Here is a 25,097-nt window from a genome sequence, read left to right on the forward strand (position 1 = left end):
AGATGCAGCAAGGCAGAGCTAAAATCCCAAATCACCACTGAAAAAGTGGGGTGACTGATTCAATAACAAAATACAACTTACTTGGAAGGTCCTCTGCAGGGCAGTGCCTACCTCCCATATGTTTCTATGGGCTGCATAATAGAATCCCACTGACCTAAACATGGTATCTGCCTATCAGAAGAAGGCTACTAACTAATTCAGTGCGTACCATGTGCTCCCTCAGCCAAAACCCTACGATAGATTAAGGTAGACAAGAGGACAATTTGCCCAGAAAGCGGTACCATTTGTTAGCAAACTTTCCCTCTCAACTTTAGCTGAACATATGGCAATCTTCAGAGCTGGGATACAGCAAAGTAGCAGCATCCCTCTGAGTGGGCATGTACCTCAAAGTGTTAATGCTCATCTCCAAAATTCTTCCTCTACAGATGGTGGTCTTGTAATGTTTTGTGAATGTGTACATGGTGCTAGTGTTGGTGTCCAGATTTCTTCAACAGAGGTGCAGTCCCACAATTGAGTGAGCAATAATATCTACAATGAAGCCTCCTGCCTAATATACAGCCACAAGCCTGTCCTTAGCTCACTGCAAAGTAACATTAAACTGCTTCTTCCAGAGATGGCTATTTAAAAGAAAAAGAAAGTCTCATCTTGTCTTGTTCATAAGCCCTATCAAGATAGAATTATATGTACTGCAGCTTATGCTGCTTTCTTTTTACACAGAGTGGTAAGTGGCTCAGGCATAAGATCAGTAGAACCAATCCCTGGATGCTATTAAACATTGAATTTTAGCATAAGTGAGGGAGTCATAAGGTACTTCATCCTTAAGCAAGACACCATTTTTCTTCTAAAGGCCCAACACCATGGCCCATTCACTCCTTTTAAGCAGTCTTTAAAATATAAGCATATATGTTCAATTCCCTATGTATGAACCCTGTCTACACAGAATTTGCATTCTGTTTGTTCTCATGTCTTCCTTTGTTTACAGGAATCCATAGTTGCCTTACAAAGGAAGAATGAAAGTGTATCGCCTCTAATAGTTCAGCACCACGGCTAGCCCTAGGGTGCATGGTGCCCCAGGCAGACTCATAGTCTGCCACCCCGCACCCTGGTGGTCCTAGGCATATGCTCACGCACACACACCGGGCCTCCGCACTCCCCTCCTTCCCTTCTGTGGTACCATACACCCCTCCCCCCACGCAAGCTCTAAGGAGCGCCACTAGAATCCGCCCTACTGGCTTCGATGCTGTGGCCCGGGCATCTGAGCATTCTCTATTAAGAGAACACTGGAGGAGGCTTCACTCCCCCCTCACTTCCAGTTAAGAGAACACTCAGATTAGGGCAACCTCAGGCAGTTTCTGTGCCATAGCTGGTCATGAATCTTGACTGAAAGGATCTAGATATTCAGTTTCATCCGGGAATGCCTGAATCTATTCAGCTACAACATTCTTCAAGATTTTCCAGACCAAGAGACTGGATACTGGCCTAATCAGTCAGATATCTGCTATCCAAAGATAGTTCCTTTAATTGTGGTCTAATAAAACACTGGGTACATCTTATAGGCAGCAATTTATAATACACAACATCCATCTTCTCAGTCTGTCAGGACCCCAGTAGATCTCACATGTCATGTTAAGTATTCACATCTCCAACTTAAGCCTCGCAAGGGCAGGTATCCACATAAGCCTGATATATGCTCAAGACCAATCAGTGGAACTGTTAAAATGAAGTAAGTCAGATATGATACAAGCAATTTTATCCACACAAAGTATTTAGCAAACTGGCCATGGCAATGTCAACATATAAAAATGCTCAATAAGGCATTAGGCTAGAGACTAGTGAGAGTATGCTGATCTGACAGTCAGATAGATGACATCAGTGTTTAGTAAGTCTCAACAAAGTGAAACCAGTTCTGACCAGCATTTGGGAATGAGTGCAGAGGCTGAGTGTCCAGTGCACAATGACTTGGTACTTGTAACCCATTGGTGCAGAGACTATGTAATTTGTATATAAGCAGTGCTGTGCTCTACAATCTTTCCTTCTACTCTAGATGGTTATTTGGCAGAACACTTTGCTGGAGAATGCAAATATTGTAAATAAATTGTATATAGTTAAGCACAGAGTGTCGTTGGACTGGTGTTTGCTATATTGACTCACCTACCAGGGCTAGCGGTACCAGGGCTAGCGGAAATAACTATAAAACAACAAGCAACCCAAAGAGGATTCCATTATTGTGCATGACAGCCAAAATATAACAGGACTTTCACAAACCTAAACTGCATCAACAGATAGCTCTTCATGAACACAGCTGTGTCAAAAAAGTATTTTTTGTTTGCTGTCTTCACCACTACCAAGTAGGTTTTCCAATACATCATAGTCTGTGCTTTGTGAAACTCAGCTTGTGTTTTTATCAACCATAGTATGAACCAATCATTTTTGTGCTTCAGAGCTTCCAAATCAGGTCTAAGCCACATGACAAACTATGCTTCATTACAGGTAAGAGGACACACAACAGCTATTGAATCAACAGCACACCAGGTCTCATGAGCCCAGAGGCCTACCAGATCTTTTGTACAATCATCAGTCATGTCAGCAGGAAATTCCTCAAAAGATGCTTGGAAACCACTGGATTCTGGTTTTCCACCTCTTCAGAGGCCAGAGAATTTACTAATTTCACTCTTAAAGCCCTGACCTGGATAGCCTATACTAGCCAGATCTCTTCAGATATGAGAAGCAGGGTTGGCTCTGGCTGGTATTTAGATGGGATGCCTCCAAGGTGACACAGAGGCTGTCAGTGGCAAACCATCTCCGACTATCTCTTGCCTTAAAATTCTATGGGGTCACCATAAGTTAGTTCTGCCTCGATGGCAAAAAAAAATCTTAATGCAAGATAATACATCTATATAGCAGTATTCATACACAAATTTATTCAGGTAACTTCAGATCTTGGAATTCCAAGGAGGTACTTACTTATACTGTCCTGTTCGGAGAAAACACAGGGCCCGGTTACCATAAAGAAGGTGATTCTCAGGCCTTATAAATACACAGAGAACATATAAGCATGATGACCAATAAACCAAACAAGAAACTATGAAAATAAATTTTACTCACAATATTCATCAATATTAATTACCATATAACAATGTGTATTCTATCACAGAATAAACAATAATCCAAAAAATACTTCGTGTACATGCATCTTTGAGATTATTAAACATTATCATTACACAGACAACTGGCCAAAGATAGCATGTCAAGCCATTTTCAGTCCAAAGCAAGGTCACAGTTAATTAATTAAATGGCAGTTTATAAAATGTAAAAATGATATTAACCTTAAAACTATGAAAAATGCCTTTTACTACTTAGATATATGTAACAGAAGCTAGAGTCACACTGGCAACCAAATGAAAAGGAGAAGGATGACCAACTATTGAAAACTGGAAAGATAAAATGCAAAAATATGCTATGCTGGCCAAACTAATTAATTATATAAACAAAAGGCTGATTAAAGAATTTGAAAAGTGGGAAGCTTATTATGCCTGTTATAAAGACAAACAGTACAAATATTTTCTTTTGGAACAAGATCTATACATAGATATTTCTAATGCTGTTTTAATATAATCACTATATTCAATTAATTTTGTAATATAACTAGCCCATGAAGCAGATCCAATACAGTTTCATAATTTTTAAAAATAAATTATAGTTTGTTATAGTGACTATATCAATATCGCAGTGTTTGATTAAAGGATTGTCTATCAAAAGTTTAAAAGGTTATTAAAACTAAAAAGTCAAGATTATTCATATTTTTTGATATCTGATGTTCAGGTAATTATCGGTTTGAGTTAACCAGCATGTATAATAATAGATACCAGATAATATAGTGGTAAATTTTAACAGCACAGCAGAATAAGTATAGTATTTTTGACTCCCATGAATATGTATATTAATATCTACTGAGATACCGTATGCTTTTTAAGAACATAAGAGAAGCCATGTTGGATCAGGCCAATGGCCCATCCAGTCCAACACTCTGTGTCACACAGTGGCAAAAAAAACTTATATATACACACACACACTGTGGCTAATAGCCACTGATGGACCTCTGCTCCATATTTTTATCTAAACCCCTCTTGAAGGTGACTATGCTTGTTGCTGCCACCACATCCTGTGCAGTGAATTCCACATGTTAATCACCCTTTGGGTGAAGAAGTACTTCCTTTTATCCGTTTTAACCTGTCTGCTCAGCAATTTCATCGAATGCCCACGAGTTCTTGTATTGTGAGAAAGGGAGAAAAGTACTTCTTTCTCTACTTTCTCCATACCATGCATTATCTTGTAAACCTCTATCATGTCACCCCGCAGTCGACGTTTCTCCAAGTTAAAGAGTCCCAATGCTATAATATCCTTTTTGAGGTGCAGCGACCAGAACTGCACACAGTACTCCAAATGAGACCGCACCATCGATTTATACAGGGGCATTATGATACTGGCTGATTTGTTTTCAATTCCCTTCCTAATAATTCCCAGCATGGCGTTGGCCTTTTTTATTGCAAACGCACACTGTCTTGACATTTTCAGTGAGTTATCTACCACGACCCCAAGATCTCTCTCTTGGTCAGTCTCTGCCAGTTCACACCCCATCAACTTGTATTTGTAGCTGGGATTCTTGGCCCCAATGTGCATTACTTTGCACTTGGCCACATTGAACTGCACCTGCCATGTTGACGCCCACTCACCCAGCCTCAACAGATCCATTTGGAGTTCCTCACAATCCTCTCTGGTTCTCACCACCCTGAACAATTTAGTGTCATCTGCAAACTTGGCCACTTCACTGCTCACTCCCAACTCTAAATCATTTATGAACAAGTTAAAGAGCATGGGACCCAGTACTGAGCCCTGCAGCACCCCACTGCTTACCGTCCTCCACTGTGAAGACTGCCCATTTATATTCACTCTCTGCTTCCTATTACTCAGCCAGTTTTTGATCCACAAGAGGACCTGTCCTTTTACTCCATGACTCTCAAGCTTTCTAAGGAGCCTTTGATGAGGAACTTTATCAAAAGCTTTCTGGAAGTCAAGGTAAACAACATCTATCGGGTCTCCTTTGTCCACATGTTTGTTCACCCTCTCAAAGAAATGTAACAGGTTAGTGAGGCAATATCTTCCCTTGCAGAACCCATGCTGAGTCTTCCTCAATAACCCGTGTTCATCAATGTGCCTACTCATTCTGTCCTTGATAATGGTTTCTACCAACTTTCCCGTTATTGAAGTCAGACTGACAGGCCTGTAATTTCCCGGATCTCCTCTGGAACCCTTTTTAAAGATGGGGGTGACATTTGCTACCTTCCAATCCTCAGGAACGGAGGCAGATTTCAATGAAAGATTACAGATTTTTGTTAGAAGATCCACAAGTTCAACTTTGAGTTCTTTCAGAACTCTTGGATGTATGTATGTCCTTGTAATAAGCAATTCAAACTCCCCCCTTTCTTTTTTATTTCTGTACCCTACATTTCTAAAAAAAGGAAAATTTTACAGTAAAAAAGTCTTACATTTTTCCCACATTGTATACTTTGATAGTTAAGCTAATGCCCAAGATAACATTATCCTTTAATTTGTAGAGCAGACACATTGTTATCAAAATGGTTTCAGCTCTGACAGATTTTTGTTCTGCTGTTCTATATTTCTTCTGACAAGGAATTTTTTTAGAGAAGTACAGAAAAAGCTGGCAAAAGGAAGAAAAGGAATCCACCCCCTTGGCTTTTTACCCTACTGGAAGTTCAGCTTTAAATACTCTTTTTAAAAAGAAACATTTTTCATAGATACAACAGACCATGTTGGGTTATTCAAAATTAACATAATATTTAGACGTTTTAGTGCAGCTTAAAAATTGTAACTGGAAAACTCTGATGTGAATTCAATGCATCTCGAACTCTACCATTAGGAGGTGCTGATACTTAAACAACTGACAAAAACTGCCAACTAAAAACAAATACATAATTTTAGAAGAAGCCAAGTCCTGTCACTATTTAAAGAACACAGAGATCCCATGAAACTCTGTAGCTCCTTAGGGACACTGTATATACCCTACATCAAAACTGTATTCTTCCTATATTCATAATATTCTCAAAGATTTGCCTCTCAGGAAGCTACTTTCCTTTTTGAACAAGAGAGTTCTAATATTATATTTATGTACATTTATCAACTTACCAAAGTTCTACAGCTTTTGTATAGGAGGCAATAGCAATTTCAAAGTTCTCTTTAGCAAATTCTTCATTCCCTCTTGTTTTCATATCGTTACTTTTCTAAATGAAACATATGAAAAATTCAAATTAATTCCCAACTCTTTGGGTTATTCTGTTACATTTTAAAATGCACAAGAAAAATGGACTAGAGATGTGAAGGTCTAGAAAAATAAACAGAAAAACTCAGGAAAGAGTTCAACTCTCTCCTTCTGAGAACCTCCTTCCCCCCCATTTCTTTCTAGTGGAAAAACTGGGAAATTTGGAGTAGCACTGAAAAGAAAACCTTATGAAATATTTTCTCTTAAAATGACTAATGGTTTTAAGACAAGGTTTATTTTCTATCCAAAGTGTACAATGTAAAAAAGTACTAAGAACTTATACAATCTTTCCAGTAGAAAAGCTGGGAAATTTGGGGGAACCCACCAAAAATTTCTTGATTTTTTTTTCTTATTGAATAAATGAAATGGAAGAAAAGGTTTTATTCTAAATGTGCAGTATAAAATGTTTGTGTAAGACAATATGCAACATTTTTAAGAACCTTGGTTTAAAATGCAAATAATGTTGGCAACAATTAATATACTATAACATCTTAAACGATAAAAACCTTATTAAAGATGCCGGTAGTTGTGACTTCCTGAGACCATTTCTGTCCAAATAAGATTTTACTGTGTTTACTACAGAATTTTTACCCCACCTTTCAGACCACAAAAACTATAATAAATTTTAATAAACATGCTATGACCGTTTGCAATTGTCTCTCAATTACTGGGTAGTTTCAAATTTTCTTACAGCAAACAAAGGAATTTATACTAATAAATCCCCTAAATATATAGAAGAGTACAATTTTATATACAAAGTTATAAATGATAACATTTGTGTTTTGTTTTTTTTAAATCAGTAAAAGTAATTTAGGTTTAACAGGGAAATATGTATATATATTTCAATTTCTGAATACAAAAAAACAAATCTAAATACAAATTGAATACAAAAATACAAACCCAACCCAAAATACTGAATTAGGTGACATCGAGTAGGAACAATGTTAAAAATGAATTAAACAAGGGGGACTTCCTATTTCTGGTATGTGTTGAGAAGACGTGGTCGGTGGAAGCTCCGGGCGAGTCGGATTATTAAGGCTGTATATGGACAGATAAGTTTGAGATTTCTGCCAGCTTATTAGCCCAGTTGACTGGGTGGCTATTGGGGCATGAACTTCCCCCCGGATAAGTCGGGTTCCAGCTTAGCTCGGAGTTAGAGAATATTCCTTTTCCCCGCCCGTGCGGCCGTTTCCCTCCCCCCACCAATGGCTGATGCCTCCAAAACCACAACAAAAAAGGAAGAAGGAAACAAGGGGTAGAAGGGGGGCTGAGGAGGATTCTGAGGGCGAAGAGGAAACCCATATGACTGAGACAACAACTGCAATGGGAGGTCCCTCACTGGAGAAATTAGAGGGGAAGATAGACGCGCTAGCAGCTCAAATGGAGTCTTTACCAACTCAGATAACACAGCAGCTGCAGCAGATTCAGCAAATCACTGCAGAGGCTTTGAATAGAGTCCAACAATGTGAAGGAAAAGTTGCAGTGATGGAAAATAAGATGGCTGATCAAGTTGTAGCAGCTGGAGAAATGCAGAAAGAAGTTCTAGCCCTTCGGGAAAAGGTGGACACTTTAGAAGGGGAGGCTCAGCATCGTAACTTACGTTTGGTGGGTCTCACAGATGTTGCAGCTCAGGCTCCAGCCGAGCTGGTTGATTATGCAAGCACCTTTTTTTGCCAAGTACTCAAGCTCCCTGCGGATTTTTCTTTAGAGATAGCAGCCGTGGTGCGTCTTCTGAGACCTGCCCAGGAGGGGTCAGCCAGGATCACACTGCTAATCTCTTTTGTTCGTGTCCCCACATGAGATTTTGTGCTTCGTAAATTTAGGGAGTTGTCTATGAGGGATGGCATTGTTTGGAATGGCCTGCCAGCCCGCTTCGCTTTGTACCCAGATTTTCCTATTACTATAATCCAGAGGCGTCGTGCTTACAAGACGGCAAAGGAACTTGCGCGGAAACTGCAAGTGGAAAACTTTATTTTGTTTCCAGCTACTTTTGCCCTGATTCGCAACGGCAGAAGAGTTCTTTTTTACACTCCGCAAAGTATGAGGAATATTTAAGAACGATGCTGCCACCTGCTGACAACGTCTAGGAAACACGGAGATTTGAAGCAAGGGCAATGGACACTTCTGCATTCACTGGGACATATTAGGAGCAGCTTTTAAAGCGAGCCGTTCTTTCTGTTTTCTTTTTTTTTTTTCCTTTTTGGCTCGGGCTGTTCTCGCTCTAATAGTCCCCCCCCCCATTGCACACTTCCCTGGGTGATGTCCTCCTTTGGCCCCCTGCCACCCCCCCCCCCCCGATGTTAAGTATTAAATAAAAACTTTTTCACCTATGCAGTAACTTGTTATGAGGTGTATGGATCTTATGCAAGTATTTAGATGAATTTGTCTAGATTATTAAATAGAATTAAGGAAGGTTTATGATGATTATAAGGGCTGATTAACTATAAGCTTAAGCCATGCTGACTTATTTTATGCTTTCCTTTTAATTGTATTAGCTGGGTCCTCCAGGGCATGCAGCTAGGTTGAATTTACTTTCTACTGGCTGGTGAGAAGTGAATGAATTCAATGATTTAATTGCATGAATTATTAGTTTAATGAATCTTAATGAAATATGATGGCATGTAAGTAGAGAATTGTATAACAGCATTGGGTAATTATACCTGTTTAGGAATTGAGCATGGGGGACTTAGTTGAATATATCTTAAGATATAAGCTGTGTTTTGATTTTTAAGAAGGCAGCAAACTTTAGCAGACTTTTGAATTATAGGAGAAACATGTAATTTTGTAACATTGCTGAAGATATAAGCTGCTTTTATTTCCTATTCAACTAGAGAAGTTGGTGGGGTGTGGGGGGGATTATGGGCAAGGTGGGGATTTATGGAGTGACTTACCCCCCCAGGGGTGGTTGAGGAGTAGGGGGCAGGGGCGGGAACTGTTTAATTTAAATTTCTATATGTCAACTACTAGACCAATGCCAGTGGTCTATAAGGGATGACAAGTTGCTACTCTTAGTTTGTCTTGAACCTTTGCTTTCTTTTTAGACTGGATTATACTTGATTAGAAATTTTGCCCAGGGTAACCACCACCCTTAATGTCTTGGCGTGCTCTTTGGAAGTCAATAGAGCGGGTGGGGGGTTGTCTCTTTTAAGGTGCTCCTTCATTAAGGAGGGGTTCAATACACGGGGTGTAGTTAAGATGTCTATAAATAGTCTATGGTTAATGTTGCTCTCTGGCCCCTGGCCAAATGGTCGAGAGGTGGAATGGACATATGTTAATTAAATTGGTGTCTCTCAACGCCCGTGGCCTCAGAGACCCTAAGAAAAGAGCGATGACCCTGGCGACTCGGGTGCTTCAAAACACTGACATATTGTTTATCCAAGAGTCCCACATTTTGGAAGAAGAAAGTGCCTTGCTGGTTAAGTGCCAAGGATATGAGCAGAATGCACGTGGCGTTGCAATAATTATTCGAGCCCGCTCGGGTTGGAGTAACTTTGAGAAATTTTCTGACTCCCAGAGGCGATATGTTCTTTTGTGTGGTCAACTACAAGGCCAAAAGCTCGCCTTGGTCAACCTTTACGGCACTAACAGAGATGAGCCCGCTATAATTTATGAAATTGCCAATATATTAAGGAAGTTGGATTTTGAGTGGTTAATTTTGGGCGGAGATTTCAATTTAGTCCTAGACAAAGATAAAGATCGCACTGCCAATTCAGTCTTGTGCTCCCAAAGGACGTGGGCGGTGCTTACAGCGTTGATGACCAAGTTCGGCCTACTGGATGTGTGGAGAGAACGATATAGAGAGCAGAAAGGGTTTACTCATTTCTCTCATGTCCATCAAAGTATGGCTAGGATCGATTACCTGCTGATGTCAAGATCCAGGTTCCATTTGGTTCAGAATGCCCAGATATGCCCTTTCTCTCTCTCAGATCACCATGCAGTAACTATGGAACTAAACATGCCTAACCGGCCTGAGAAAAACACCACGTGGTGTTTTAATAACTCGCTTGTGAACAATACGGTTTTCTGCCAGCAGATGACAAGGGAGATCCATCAGTTTTTTCAGACCAATGATGGGTCGGTGGAGCATTATTTAAACGTTTGGGAAGCATTTAAAGCCGTAATGAGAGGTCGTATAATCGCGTACTCAGTGGCAAAGAAAAGGGAGCAGGCCCAATGTGAGCAAGAGTTGGAGAAATTGCTGCAGGATCAATGGGAAAAATATTTCCAAAAACCATTGCTGGCTCTCCATGGACAAAGTCAACAACTAACATTTCAACTGAACTTGCTGAAGTCCCGTAGATCCGAATTTAATTATGCCCAGATAAAGCACCAGTACTGGGAATTCGGTGAGAAGCAGGAAAAATTATTGGCTTCCAGGTTAAAGGGCCAGAGAAAAGGACGATGGGTTAAACAGATTAGCAACGACACGGGTACAGTTCATGTTACCCCTGCAGGGATTGCTGATCAATTTCGTCTTTTTTATCGGGTGCTTTATAAAGGCCATGTGGATGCGACTGATGATAAACAACATGCCTTTTTGCGACAGCGCTGTTTACCAGAACTGAGTGTGGAAGCTCAAGGGGTGCTCTCTGCGCCCCTAAGACTGGAGGAAGTAACGTCTGCGATTGGGGCACTCCGGCAGGCATCAGCTCCCGGACCAGAAGGGTTTTCCCCGGCTTGGTATATAAGGTTTAAAGATATACTAGCTTCTAAACTGTTAAAGACTTACCAGGCTATTTTTGATAAGGGTATGCTTTCAAAGGAGTTCAATGCAGCATCTATCACTTTGTCCCCAAGCCGGGGAAGCCCTTACAACTTTGATCAAGTTTCCGCCCGATATCCCTACTGAACATTGATAATAAGATACTGACAACCATACTTGTGCAGCGCCTCCAGTCAGTAATAACTCAGGTGGTGAACAGAGCACAGACGGGCTTCATTTGGGGCCATGCGGGCGCGGATAATCTTCACTTAATTACCGATTTAGTCGCCATATACAATGAGAAGGAAGAACCTGCTTTTTTAATATCCATTGATGCTGAAAAAGCTTTTGACCATGTTGACCGACGGTTCTTGAGAAATGTGATGACTTGGGCTTTCCGGATGTGTTCCTTCGTTGGACCCAGCTGATTTATGAAAATGCTGCATCAAGAATCAAGGTTAACAGTGTTTTATCAGATCCAGTTGATTTATTGTGTGGAACTAGGCAGGGATGCCCGCTATCCCCTCTTTTGTTCAATATTTGTATTGAACCACTCCCCCAAGCAGTGCGTCGACGGACGGACATATACAAAATGAAGTACCGCTCATCTGTATTCAAAATATTGTTGTATGCTGACGATGCTCTTCTGATGGTGACTGAGCCAGATTCTTCGATCCCAGCTATTATTAAACTTACTGATGAATTTAGCCAACTCGCAGGCTACAAAGTGAATTGGGGGAAAACGCAGCTACTTCAAGTGGGTGGAAGGAAGACTTCAGACGCAGTGGGATCGCAGTTTGCACTTCAGGAGGAATCTATTCAATATCTAGGATTGCTAATCCCATGCCGAATACAGCACTTAGTGGGCTTGAACTTTAGGAAACTTATAGATAAGACAAAGTCTGATCTTGTTCGATGGAGATCTATCCCGCTGTCACTGTCGGGCAAAGTTAATGCTTTGAAAATGGTTAGCTTCCCGCGATTCTTTTATGCTCTCCGTGCCCTCCATCAGTATATTCCGCAGAAATGGTTTCGAGAACTTAACTCACTAGTGGCGAACTTTCTGTGGGAAGGGAAGCGACCGCGTCTCTCTCTGGCACGGCTACAACTCTCCCCCGATCAAGGCGGGTTTGGCTTACCAGACTTAAGTGCTTATCACAAGGCCTATTTGTTGGCATCAGCTAATAGATGGAGACAGGCTGACGGAGGGGACTCCCCAGAATGGGTTGGTCTGGAGGCTGCATCGATTGTCCCGTCTTCGTTAGAAGTACTGGGCTCGAATCACTGTCGAGACAACGTCCTACCTCCACCAATTCAGGCTGCTAGACGAATTTGGCAGCAATTCGGCTCTGCGCAGGGCTTTAATGTCTTTTTACATGCCGCTATGACTCTCTGGGGCAACCCAGTATTAAAGGTCGGTGGTTTGGATGAGATGGGTGGAAAAGGAGATTGACACTTTAGACCATCTCTGCGATACAAATAGAGAAGTGTTTTGGACTTTCACGGAACTTCAAGTTAAATATGGACTTGAGCCTAATCAATGGTTGCAACATCGCCAAATGAAGACAGCTTTAACACTGCTATTGGGACCGGATGCTTTGGCTGATCCGGATCCTCCGCCCCTTTTAGTGAGAATAAGGCATGCTTTACAACATGACAAACTGGTACAAGCCTTATATGAGCTCTTTCGATCCAGAATGCAACAACAGCTAATTGAGGAATTGCGGATAAAATGGGCTGATGACCTCAAAGTTAACATTCTGCCATTTCAGTGAAGTATGATTAGTAGGACGATTCAGAAGGTTTCCAAGGATCAGCGTCTGATACTAATCCAGAAAAAAAATTCATTTTCAAATTTATTGGACCCCAGCCCATTTGTACAAACACAACCTTTCCTCTTCATCGTTGTGCTGGCGGTGTCAAACAGCTGAAGCGGGTTTGTGTCATATGCTTTGGACATGCCCGGTGTTGGTGGAATTTTGGGGAGGAGTATTGGCCTGGATGAATCGTATGATTGGGACACAATGTAAGTTCACCACCGTTCAAATTTTGCTGAACTATTTTCCGTCAGTTTGGGCACTGTTGTGCCCGCAGCGACAGTGGGGGTATCGGGCACTGATGACGGCTAAGAGGATTATTATGCAGATGTGGAGAACAGATTTTTCAGGCACTGTAGCTCTCTGGTTAGAAGAAATGCTCGCACTGGCGGTAGAGGAAAGAATAGGTTATCGACGTCTGATGCAATCCCAGCAGTTGGACGAAATTTGGTCATCCTTTTTGACGGCCGTCTATGGCGCACTGGATTAGGGCGGAAGGACATAAAGGGCATCGCAGTGCAAATGAAATTACTCTCGTACTGTGGGGGCTGGTGACAACCAGAGAGCAACATTGGAGATTAGGCAAGTAATAGGTAGAGACAGATTAGTAGAGGTGACTATAGTGATGGGTTACTGGGTGTTTGATGAGTGGTCTGTTTTGATGTATGTAAATTAATTATTTGTTCATTGTAACATATATAAAATTTAATAAAAGATAAATTAAAAAATGAATTAAACAAAATAAATCAATTTATTATACAGTGCGCTTAACATACAAATTAAAAACATGTCAGATTGCTCAGTGATGTATATATACACACACATCACGAGGGAATTAATTGCCAAAATTAAGTTTCAACCATATATTTTTATGGGTGGTCATGGAAATCATAGAAGATGAATGATCATAATAATGTCACCATTTGGCCACACAGTATGAAATGTCAACCAATCAACATCTGTTTTAGATTATTATATCAACAATTGTTCTTTGTTTATCTATTACTGGGCTGAAATGTGTTTGGTCCTGTTTACTGTGATTGCGGTCTTATACATATGTCATCAAATTGTGGATATTAGTATTATTTAATGTACACTGAGAATTACTTAGTCCAGTGGTTTCAATCTAGAGGCTGAATTTAAGGCCTATGTTATTTCAAGTGCACTGTATAATAAATTTATTTATTTTGTTTTAATTCATTTTTAACACTGTTTCTGCTCAACCTTTGTACTAGTACCTAATATATTTCAATTTTCCAAAAAAATTAATTTTTCCTGCTGTTTCACAATTTCCAGAAATTTTACATCTCTGGACATGGACAAATGATAAAACAGCGCATCTGCAGTTAATTCTCTGAATACAAACATTACGTTTGAATGTTACAAATACTCTTGTCCTATCTATCTATGTATATGAAGGTAGATCTTTTGCACTAATTCTAATCAGTTCAGTAGAGAGCCATGTAAAGTATTCTATGTGTGAGAACTTGTTCATTAGCATCAGAATATTGGTAGCAATGGCTATGTCAAATGTTTGATATGCATTAGTTTACAGAAAGAACAGGAAAAAGCTGCTTCTACATTGCAACTTCACAAGACTGTTTACAAGATTCAAATTTTAAAAAGTTTTAATCTTGCCTTTATACAACTTTCACAGTGATGAGATTCAAATTCTTCTACTAAATTGTAATCCTCCAGTACAACTTTACTTATATAATATTTGTCTGCAAAGAAAAACAAAGCAAAATTAAGGCAACAGTTGATCATTGAAACCCACTAACTTCTGCACCAGTTATCAAATTTTAGTGACCTGAGGGCCTCCATTTTGACTACAAATTTTCACAAACCCCTAAGCCCTCTCTATCTCTTGCTTGCACCCAAACAACCCCTTTATAAACAGCTAGGGTTGCCAGTCTCCAAGAAGGGCCTGGGGATCCCCCAGAATTACAGTTCATCTCTAGACCAAAGAGACCAGTTCCCCTGGAGAAAACGGCTGCTTTGGAGGATGGACTCCATGGCATTGTACCCCAGAGGTCCCTGCGTCCCCCCCCCACAGGTTCCATCCCCAAATTTCCAGCCATTTCCCAACCTGGATCTGGAAATCCTATCCCCCTCCATCCCCTGCTAGTGACCAGGGGGGACCTGGCAACCCTATAAAGTGCACCTGCCAATTTACACATAGGCTATCTTCCTCAAACAGGGAGAACTGTATCAGCTACACTTTAAAAGCAGTGTTTTAAATAAAGTATTTGTACTGTCCATATGAGGGCTTCAAGGCCAGGTCTCAGAGGGTAGCTGACTCTATAGGGCCATAAATGAAAAAGCCCAGGTGGGTGCAAGTCCAGATCAATTTCACCCCTTTACTTTCAGGGCCATTGTACCAGACACAGCAAGAAGTTTTCTTACTGGTTGATAACTTCTGTTTAGAGGCTAAATGAACAGGGGTAAGAGAGATCCTGGAAAAGCTTTCAGAGCTGTTGACAGAAATGGTGAGGGGAGGTGACACAAAATCTGAACTCTGGGAAAACTACCAATGGTTATTATTCATCAATGGATGAAAACTGGCATCTCACTACCTCTAAGGCGAAATAATTCACGACCTCTAAGGCAAAGACAGAGTGAAAACCACATACATTTCATACCTGAAATACCAATGATAACTGCATTAGAACTGTTCCTTATTGTTACCACACAGAGTTCTTCAGACAGAGCTACTGATCCACAGCAACCAATAGGTACATTTTCTTACTAGTGCTCTAAAGTGATTTGGAATCTATGTGACTGAGAGGAGCAGTAGCAGCAGTTCTATGATCTCTCAGTGTTCCAAAGATGGGGCATCCAAAGCTGTAACCTTCCTCTGAGGAGGAGAGTACCAGCCCCCATTCAAAAAAAAAAGAAAAAAAGAAAAGGGCTCCATTTTTACATTAGAAAGCTTGGCATGAAAAGGGCTCATCTGCTATCTTTAAAAAAGACTTGTGGACTCCCTGAAGTACTCTCGCAGATCCCAGTCTGAATCATATGGTTGAATACAGAGATTGGTAATCACAAACAGAACAGATTTTCATCACATTCGCCTCCTGTTGCTGTCACAACCTAAACCCTGGAAAGATGATTCCTGGAGCTGAAGAAAGTGCATGGGCTAAATTACCCCCTCTTCCATCTTCTACAAGAGGACTGGGGAGGACATCTTTCCATTCTATGACTAGACAACTGTGAAAGATGGTGCTAGCTGACAGATAGCAGATGCTGAATTCAGATGTCATAACAAGGTATGATTAATACAAATGATGGTAAACAAGATACTATCCCTAGTTTGAAATGCCAATTTGGGGATTATCTAAATCTGAAAGAAAATGCATTTATAGCAAGGATGTTGAATTCATTTGTTATGAGGGCCAAATCTGACATAAATTAGACATTACTGGGCTGGCCATGTGTATCATAAAATGCAATGCCAGGTAGCAGAGATATAAACTTTATAAAGGACCTAGACAAACACAAAGGTTTTCTAAGAACTTAAAATAAAACATGATTACAACATTAGAACTCAAGTCTTAAAGGTGCTTTCTTTGTATCTATCCCATGGGATCCAAGGAACTGGACAAAGGAAGCTCTGGCTCTTTCCTTCCCCAGGGGAGCAAGAAGAAAGAGAAGGAAGAAGATGACAGCCAGTTGCTCAGAGGCCTGATAGGAGCTCTCAAGGGGTCTGATTCGGCCCCCTGGGCTGCATGTTTGACATCCCTGATTTATAGTCTTCAACTGAAGAAACAATAAAACAACTTCTTTCATTTAGATATGACTTCCTCTTACTACAGTGTAGCCTAAAAGAAAAGGAAATCTTTCTTAACAGTAGGCAGAATATTAGACAAGGAAAAGGTAGGATATCAAAACATAAGCACACAAAAAAACTGTTCATTTTTACATGGTCCATATAATAATCAATTTAAAGTGGAGCCAGAACAATAAAACATAAGTTACCTGTAAAGGAATAAGGTTAGAGAGGAACAGTCATTTTCCCACAAACTATTCTATATTTAATACATACTTACATTCAGCAAAAAAGGCTTCTAGAAAAGGCCAACAATAGTTTCCAAGAGTTTCTAGTTTGTGTAAAATCCCAATGTCATCTGCATATTTCAACCATTCAAAGGCCTCTGTAATGTTAAAGAGTCTCTATTTCAAGTAAAAAAAGGAAGCCAGGGTCATTTTAACTAAGTGAAAAATCATTATGAATAGTACTTAAAAATTACAGACACACATAAATACTGTATTGTGCACCACTGGAAGGAATACCCCCACTTGAAGAGTGCCTACACTGAGAGATACCAAGTAGAACTATGTATTTTATAATTTTATTCATTTATACAAGGAAAACAGGGTGCTTAACAGATATCACCCTAAGAAAAATGCCCATTAACCAGCCCTTTCAAGACATCATACCAGCCACAATTACTAGAATGGTGTTCCCTAAGAAGAGGCTATTTGTAGGAACGCATTTCGTTTTCAGCTTTTGATTGCTACTTGAACACAATGTTTGTCGTTACAGCAAATTTTTTATTGATAGATCATGTTTCTCATACTGATACATTATATGGTCTAATTCCTGAACACACCAACCACACCCAAACAATATTTAAGAACATAAGAACATAAGAGAAGCCATGTTAGATCAGGCCAATGGCCCATCCAGTCCAACATTCTGTGTCACACAGCGGCCAAATATATATATATACACACACACACACACACACTGTGGCTAATAGCCACTGATGGACCTCTGCTCCATATTTTTATCTAACCTCCTCTTGAAGGTGGCTATGCTTGTGGCCGCCACCACATCCTGTGGCAGTGAATTCCACATGTTAATCACCCTTTGGGTGAAGAAGTACTTCCTTTTATCCGTTTTAACCTTTCTGCTCAGCAATTTCATGGAATGCCCACGAGTTCTTGTATTGTGAGAAAGGGAGAAAAGTATTTCTTTCTCTACTTTCTCCATCCCATGCATTATCTTGTAAACCTCTATCATGTCACCCCGCAGCCGGCGTTTCTCCAAGCTAAAGAGCCCCAAGCGTTTCAACCTTTCTTCATAGGGAAAGTGTTCCAGCCCTTTAATCATTCTAGTTGCCCTTTTCTGGACTTTCTCCAATGCTATAATATCCTTTTTGAGGTGCGGCGACCAGAACTGCACACAGTACTCCAAATGAGACCGCACCATTGATTTATACAGGGGCATTATGATACTGGCTGATTTGTTTTCAATTCCTTTCCTAATAATTCCCAGCATGGCGTTGGCCTTTTTTATTGCAAACGCACACTGTCTTGACATTTTCAGTTAATTATCTACCACGACCCCAAGATCTTTCTCATGGTCAGTCTCTGCCAGTTCACACCCCTTCAACTTGTATTTGTAGCTGGGATTCTTGGCCCCAATGTGCATTACTTTGCAACAAATCTCTCTGCCTTTCAGTTGATAACTGGACAACAGAAACTACAATTGTATTTTTCAAGAATATTTATTTATTTTATTCCATTTTCTTCATAAAATTCACAATATTTTAAAACAAACTGACAAGTTAAAAAGCATCTAAAATCAGAAAATATAAACACTAAACTGATGCTTCAACAGACAGACAATTGAGTCTGAGAGTCAGAACTGAGGTCACTGGAAGGGAGGCCAAATATAAGAGGATGCCAGCTGTCTCAACTACAAGCCTGGCAGAAGAACTCCATCTTGCAGGCCCTGCAGAACTTTAATAGGTCCTGCTAGGCCCTGATCTCTAATAGAAGCTCATTCTACTAGGTGGGGGGCAGGGCCAAGTAAACCCTGGCCCTAGTTTAGGCAAGTCAGATGTCCCTGGGGCCAGGGACCACGAGGAGATGCTGATTGGTAGATTGTGAAGTCCTGAGGGGCTCATATGGTATGCTGGTTCTTGGACATATAGGGCTTTAAAGGTAAGTACCAGCACCCTGAAACGGAACTGGTACTCAATGGGCAACACAGGGTGGATCTGTGTCTGCAGAGATGACAAAGTCAACACCCATGCTACTGTGTTCTGCACCAGCTGTAATTTCCGGAGCATAGACAAGGGCAGCCCCACATAGAGAGTTACAATAATCCAATCTGCAAGTGACCACTGCATGGGACACTGTAGCTAAGTCACCGGGGGTGGGGGGAAAGGGGTTGAGATATGGGGCTAACTACTGGATCCGTCTCAGAAGGAAAAAAGCAGGCTTGGATGTGGCAGTGACCTGGGCCTCTGTGACAAACATAACCGAAAATGCCCTTCAGTTCTCTACATAGGGCAAACAGGACAAACCATATGTCAAAGGATAAATGGACACAAATCTGACACCAGGAATTACAGAACTGAGAAACCTGTGGGAGAACACTTTAACTTTTCAGAGCATTTAATGGGTGACCTCAAAGTAGCTGCTTTATTGCAAAGGAACTTCAAGAACAGAATGGAGAGAGAAACTGCTGAATTACAAATTATTATGAAACTTGGAACAAACACCTCCCCAGAACTGAACAGGGATATTTGTTTTTTATCACATGACATATGCTAAACCCACCCTCACTGAGTATAGCTATATATCCACAGTATTCTAATGTACTTCTCTTTTAGAATAGTATCAGAATAATGGTTTTTTGTACTGACAAACTCAAATACGGGATATTGGCTGTTTATCTCATCATGTATACTAACCCATCTTCCACTATCTTTTAATGTATTCTTTTTTTTCTAATGTCAAACTAGAATGATGCGTATATACGTGTTACATGTTTAAATTAAACTTCTTGAAAAACTAATGCCCTCATTTTAAACCCAGAGCTAACATCACAAAAAAGAGCCCCGTGGTGCAGAGTGTTAAAGTTGCAGTCCTAAGCTCTGCTCATGACCTGAGTTCAATCCCCAGTGGAAGCTGGATTTTCAGGTAGCTGTCTCGAGGTTGACTCAGCCTTCCATCCTTCTGAGGTCGATAAAATGCGTACCCAGCTTGCTGGGGGAAAGTGTAGATGACTGGGGAAGGCAATGGCAAACCACCCTGAAAATGTTGTGAAAGCAATGTCACCCCAGAGTCAGAAACAACTGGTGCTTGCACAGGGGACCTTTCCTTTCCAACATCACAACAGACTCTTATTTATGGCACTTCACATAGACCTCAATCTTCTGTTCTGACCTATATCACCCCCTTGTTGATGCAGCCCAGTTAACATAAACTAATAACCACCAGACCCCAAATTGTGCTTCTTTTAATCTGCTAACAAACATATCCATGATTTTGTATACTAATTCACTGCCCGCTCTCTCTATATTTAGGACTGTTCGCCATTCCATCCTATTGTCTGATGGAGTGTGCTTCTACCACACAAAAGCTTACATTCTGAATAAAACTTTGTTGGTCTTAAAGGTGCACTTGACTCTTACTTTGTTCTATCCCTTCTAACACGATCACCTTGTCCATTTCAGTTGTCAAAATCTTCCTTCAGAAATAGACACCCAGACATACTTCAAGGTGAAGCAGAAACCAGATTATAACAAACAGGCAGGGGATGGAAAACTATATATACAACTGAGCTTTGGTTAGCATTGGTAGAGATTAGTATTGGTAGAGAAAGGTTTAAAGGTATGTCCAAAACTTCTTTTTACAGCATCAGAGTTATTTAGAAAATATGTTTTCTTATCAAAGATTTCAGGTTTTCACGGCTGGTAACATCATTAGGGTTTGTAGAATCTTTCGGGCTCAAGTGCCGTGTTCTACTGGAGAAAGTTTTCCTTCCAGACGTTTCGTTCTCAGCTGAGGATGTTCTCTGCAGCTGAGAACGAAACGTCTGGAAGGAAAACTTTCTCCAGTAGAACACGGCACTTGAGCCCGAAAGATTCTACAAACCCTAATTATGTTTTCTTAGTTTACTTTGTCTTGCTGCTGTTACAGATGTTTCAATGCTTATACTATGATCCAGATATTCCTAAAGTATCTTATACCTTCTTCTGGAACTTTACTGGATAGCCACACAGACTTGGGATCTTATTAAGCTTTAACCCTGTGTTTGTAGGCTTTCCTATCTGCTCCCACTTCCTCTGGCACAGCAGCCAAGAAGGTCTGAGCGCCTGCTCTGGCTGCAACGCCACTGAGGATGTTCTCTGCAGCTGAGAACGAAACGTCTGGAAGGAAAACTTTCTCCAGTAGAACACGGCACTTGATCCCGAAAGATTCTACAAACCCTAATGATGTTACCAGCCGTGAAAACCTGAAATCTTTGATAACAGCTGGATTAAGAACATAAGAACATAAGAGAAGCCATGTTGGATCAGGCCAACGGCCCATCAAGTCCAACACTCTGTGTCACACAGTGGCAAAAAATGTTATATACACACATACACTGTGGCTAATAGCCACTGGTGGACCTGTGCTCCATACACTGTGGCTAATAGCCACTGATTGTTAAGCTTTAAGATTTAGCAGTTGCAATATTAGCATTCCAAATAAAAATAGCTTCCAGTTGGCTTCTGTGATCTACACAGGCTTTCATAAAATTCTGGATAACTATGCTTTAATGAAAACAAAACCTCCAAGCTGTTACACATACTGGTCATTTAAAACAATTTTGGTGGATATTCTGACAAATCAAAAAAAAGTATTCTAAGTGTTTGAAAACAAGCGTTGGAAACAAACTTACACTGTCTATTTCATTTCCAATTCTCAATATGCCCTTGATGAAATGTGGAACATTCTAGAAAGGGGAGGGAAAAAAGAATTAACACTTTTTTTTTTTTAGTAACAATATAAGTAGCTCCCATCTAGTTCAGTATACTATTTTATTCAGCAGCTAACTAAATTGCCCTGCAGGGTCAAATAAACACAGTTTAGAGACCAAGGCCTTACCTGATGCTGCTTCCTGCCGCTGGTGAAAGGTTTCCTCACTCTGTACATGGAAGTTCCCTTCACTCATCATGGCTAGTAGCCATTACCCTATCCTCCAAGACTCTGTCTAACCCTTGTCTAAGCATCAGTGCCTTTCTTAAGAGCCCAGGGAAATGTCAATTGCCACTTTGAGGTCAAGAAGCAATTTTGTTTTAAAGCAATATGATTTCCCATATTAGAACATCTAAGTGAACATTCTGAGATTCCAGATCTAATCAATATGCTACATTTATGGTAAAAGCTTCTGTTAACTTAAATTTATGTACCTAATGCAATGTATTCCTTGTTCTATTGTTTTTCCTCTGATATTATTATATCAATATGTATACTGCTCAATGTGAGCTAATTTATTTTGTAAATCTATTTTTGAAAATAAAACATTGTTAAAAAAAGAAAAAAAAGCAGCAATTTTCTTCAGGCCACTTTGGCCAGGGATCCTGGAGTCGTTTTTTTGCAGGGGTCACTGGTATGTGGCGGGGGGGAGGTAATTTTCTGCACTGTACAGGGGGGTTGGACTAGATGACCCTGGAGGTACCTTCCAACCATAAGATTCTTTGATTCTAAAGCTATCTAGTCTCATGGCTATCACTACATCACTGGCAGAAAACCCCAGAGTTTAATTACTCACTGAGTAAAGATGTATTTCCTTTTGTCTGTCTTCAACCTATTTCATTGGTGCTTCCAAGTTCTAGTATTATGGAAAAGTAAGTAAAAGCTCCCTTTGTCGGCTTTTTCCACCTCCTTCATAATTTTATAAACACTCTGCTAAGGCTTGTTATAAAACCATGTAACATCATGAACCATTATGAAGGACAAGCAAATAAAACTTCAGCACCGTACATCTGAGATAATAACAAAATGTTGTCAGCTTTTAAAAAATTCTCCAAACAATTAACATTTACATTGTTTTACAAGTGTTAAGATTTTAGATAAGTAGTAGTGCTTACTGCATATCTTTTGGCGAGATCAGTAACATCTTCTAACGTCTCCATTTCACTCAGGCTCTCCAATGTTAGCTCACAGAAGTAAGTTTCACTTAAATGTAAATACATTTTCATTAACTGACATTTTATAACAGTTACAAAAAACAAAACAAAAAGCCAGAGCTTGAAAATATGGTCAGATCTCTTAAACAGCAGCTTCTGAACCAGAACTACTCAGTTCAGACTTTGTCACTTTAAAATATTTTTATTTACATACACAAAATAATGCCAGCAAAACAAAAACATAACAAATCAAAACCATCTGATGTCATCTCTTAAACTGAATGTGAGGTTACCATCATGCTATGGTAATGTTCCAGCCAGAAGAAAAACAAAACAAAAAGAAAAAAATATAAACCAGGATAAAAAGCATGAATAGATGAAAACGAAGGAAGGAGAAAAAGGGAGTGTGTGTGTGTGGGAGGGGTACTTCCATCCAAGTTGGTTCAGACTTTACATATCTTTCATTGATTGTTTCTGAGAAACAGGATCCTCTACTATAACTATTCAATGCCTTATTCAAATTTTCAGGTAAGGGCGTCATTAAATTTTCTTAATAAGCTGTAGTCTGAAAATTCCTTTAAATAAATTCTAACATTATTCCAAATTACTTTAAAATCATCTTTCTTTTTTCTTCCTTGAACTAATCTAATCTAATCTAATCTAATTTGATAATTTTTCAAGTGCCGCTATATTCCTTAATTTAGTTTGCCACCTATCTAGAAAAAAGCCTTTAAGGTTCTTCCTACATTGAGCAATAAGCATTCTATCTGTGACTAAAAGAAAGCTGGTAACTGCTTTTTGTTTACATTGGGTGTTTTAATTGATAAATGATTTGAGCACAGCTAGTTCAATATTAGGTTTATTTGTTCCCAGGTTATTTTAGCAATCTCTGCAAATATTGATTTCCAAAAATTTGCTACAAGAGAATGACATAGGAATAAACATCCCCTAGTTCACTGCAACCTCTCCAATAATTTTACTGTCTATTTTCATTTAGTCTAACTGGAGTGAAATATCACCTTCAAAACACCTTTAACACAACCTCTTGTAAACCTCTTGAGATTGATTTGAAAGGAAAGCATTTAAATATTTGTTCCCAGCCATTATAATTAAATATAGTATTCAGTTCTATTTCCCCATTTTTTTTAATTATCTGCACTGGAGTCTGTCCCTGGTTTAATAATACCCTATATATTTTGGTAACTAATTTCCTCTTTTCCTTATCTCTATTTCAAATTAATTCTTCAAATTCGGTTAATGATCTCTTTATTTGATCTTCAATTTCCTGCTTTTGGAGAAAAATTAAAATTTGATGTTTCAACCACCACGTAGTCCCTTCAGGAATCCTTCCTTCAATGCAGAGAGTTGCACTCTATTATTTAAGAGTGTAATATTTGTGTCCATTGATGTAATTTGATTAAGAAAAAAATCTCTGCACCTGGAACCATAATTTTTTGCTGAAACAAATCTTGAATGGTACAGAATGGGGGTCAATGGAGAAATCCCTAGGCATAACACCTTTTCCATTTCCACGGAAGCTTGAAAGCAGGTTCAACTTTAATTTTTTACAAAAAAACATTGTATAATAAGTGAAATCCCTACACCTCTTTGACATTAAATCTCTCTAACTCTAGCCAACCTATTTCCTTGGAGAAGGACAAAAAGGAGATTAAATGTCTCAACTGATACACATCTTTATATTCAGAATACCCTACTCTCATTCTTGACTTTCTCACCCTGTATCTGCAACCTGGCTTTGGAATACACCACAAACTACAAGCACTCTCAGTTCTTTTAAATAATATAGCAAATATCAGTAATCAATTAAAGCACTGCAGTTAGTACTCCTACAAGAACTTAACATGCCAACTTGTAACTGTTACTTGATTACAAAACTGACTGTTAAACATTCCTACTCTTTATATATCCTTGATGTTCCAAAACATAAAAACTCTGTTTTGAATCTTTTTCTGGAGGCTGGATTGTGTGACTTTACTGTTATAAAATCCGATTGCAAGTTTCTTTTGAGAGTATGCCCCAAAATGAAAAATAAAATTTATATAAATATCTGCGTAAAGTGTGTAGAAGCTTAACGAATACAAAAAACCCTGCTTACCTGAGATCTCCATTAAATCTCTCATTGAGGTTATGTCTACGTTCAAATAAAAATGGCCAAAAGGTGTATATTTTAATCACATCACAATATTTGTGGAGCTCATACACTGGCTTATTACACCATATTGTCCAGATATCATCTGAAAAAAAAAAGCAGCATGTGTGTGAGTTTCAATGAAGCTCTAGTAACTAGAGATTACATTTTAACCTTT

The 25,097-nt window shown here is 39.6% G+C and overlaps 1 protein-coding gene across 1 annotated transcript in view; it reads right to left on the minus strand.

Moving 5' to 3' along the window:
• The window catches only part of TTC3 (tetratricopeptide repeat domain 3), a 196,659-nt gene that overhangs the window by 166,374 nt on the left and 5,188 nt on the right, over nt 1-25,097 (minus strand). Inside the window, exons 4-10 of the mRNA XM_060234268.1 lie at nt 24,887-25,025; nt 22,732-22,819; nt 21,540-21,593; nt 16,906-17,029; nt 14,495-14,580; nt 6,205-6,299; nt 2,965-3,027 (exon numbers count right to left, since the gene is read on the minus strand). Of these exons, the coding sequence (XP_060090251.1) occupies nt 2,965-3,027; nt 6,205-6,299; nt 14,495-14,580; nt 16,906-17,029; nt 21,540-21,593; nt 22,732-22,819; nt 24,887-25,025 (649 nt within the window). The remainder of the gene's footprint in view (nt 1-2,964; nt 3,028-6,204; nt 6,300-14,494; nt 14,581-16,905; nt 17,030-21,539; nt 21,594-22,731; nt 22,820-24,886; nt 25,026-25,097) is intronic.

Source organism: Heteronotia binoei, chromosome 3, assembly GCF_032191835.1.
Source record: "Heteronotia binoei isolate CCM8104 ecotype False Entrance Well chromosome 3, APGP_CSIRO_Hbin_v1, whole genome shotgun sequence".
In the NCBI taxonomy this organism is placed as follows: Eukaryota; Metazoa; Chordata; class Lepidosauria; order Squamata; family Gekkonidae; genus Heteronotia; species Heteronotia binoei.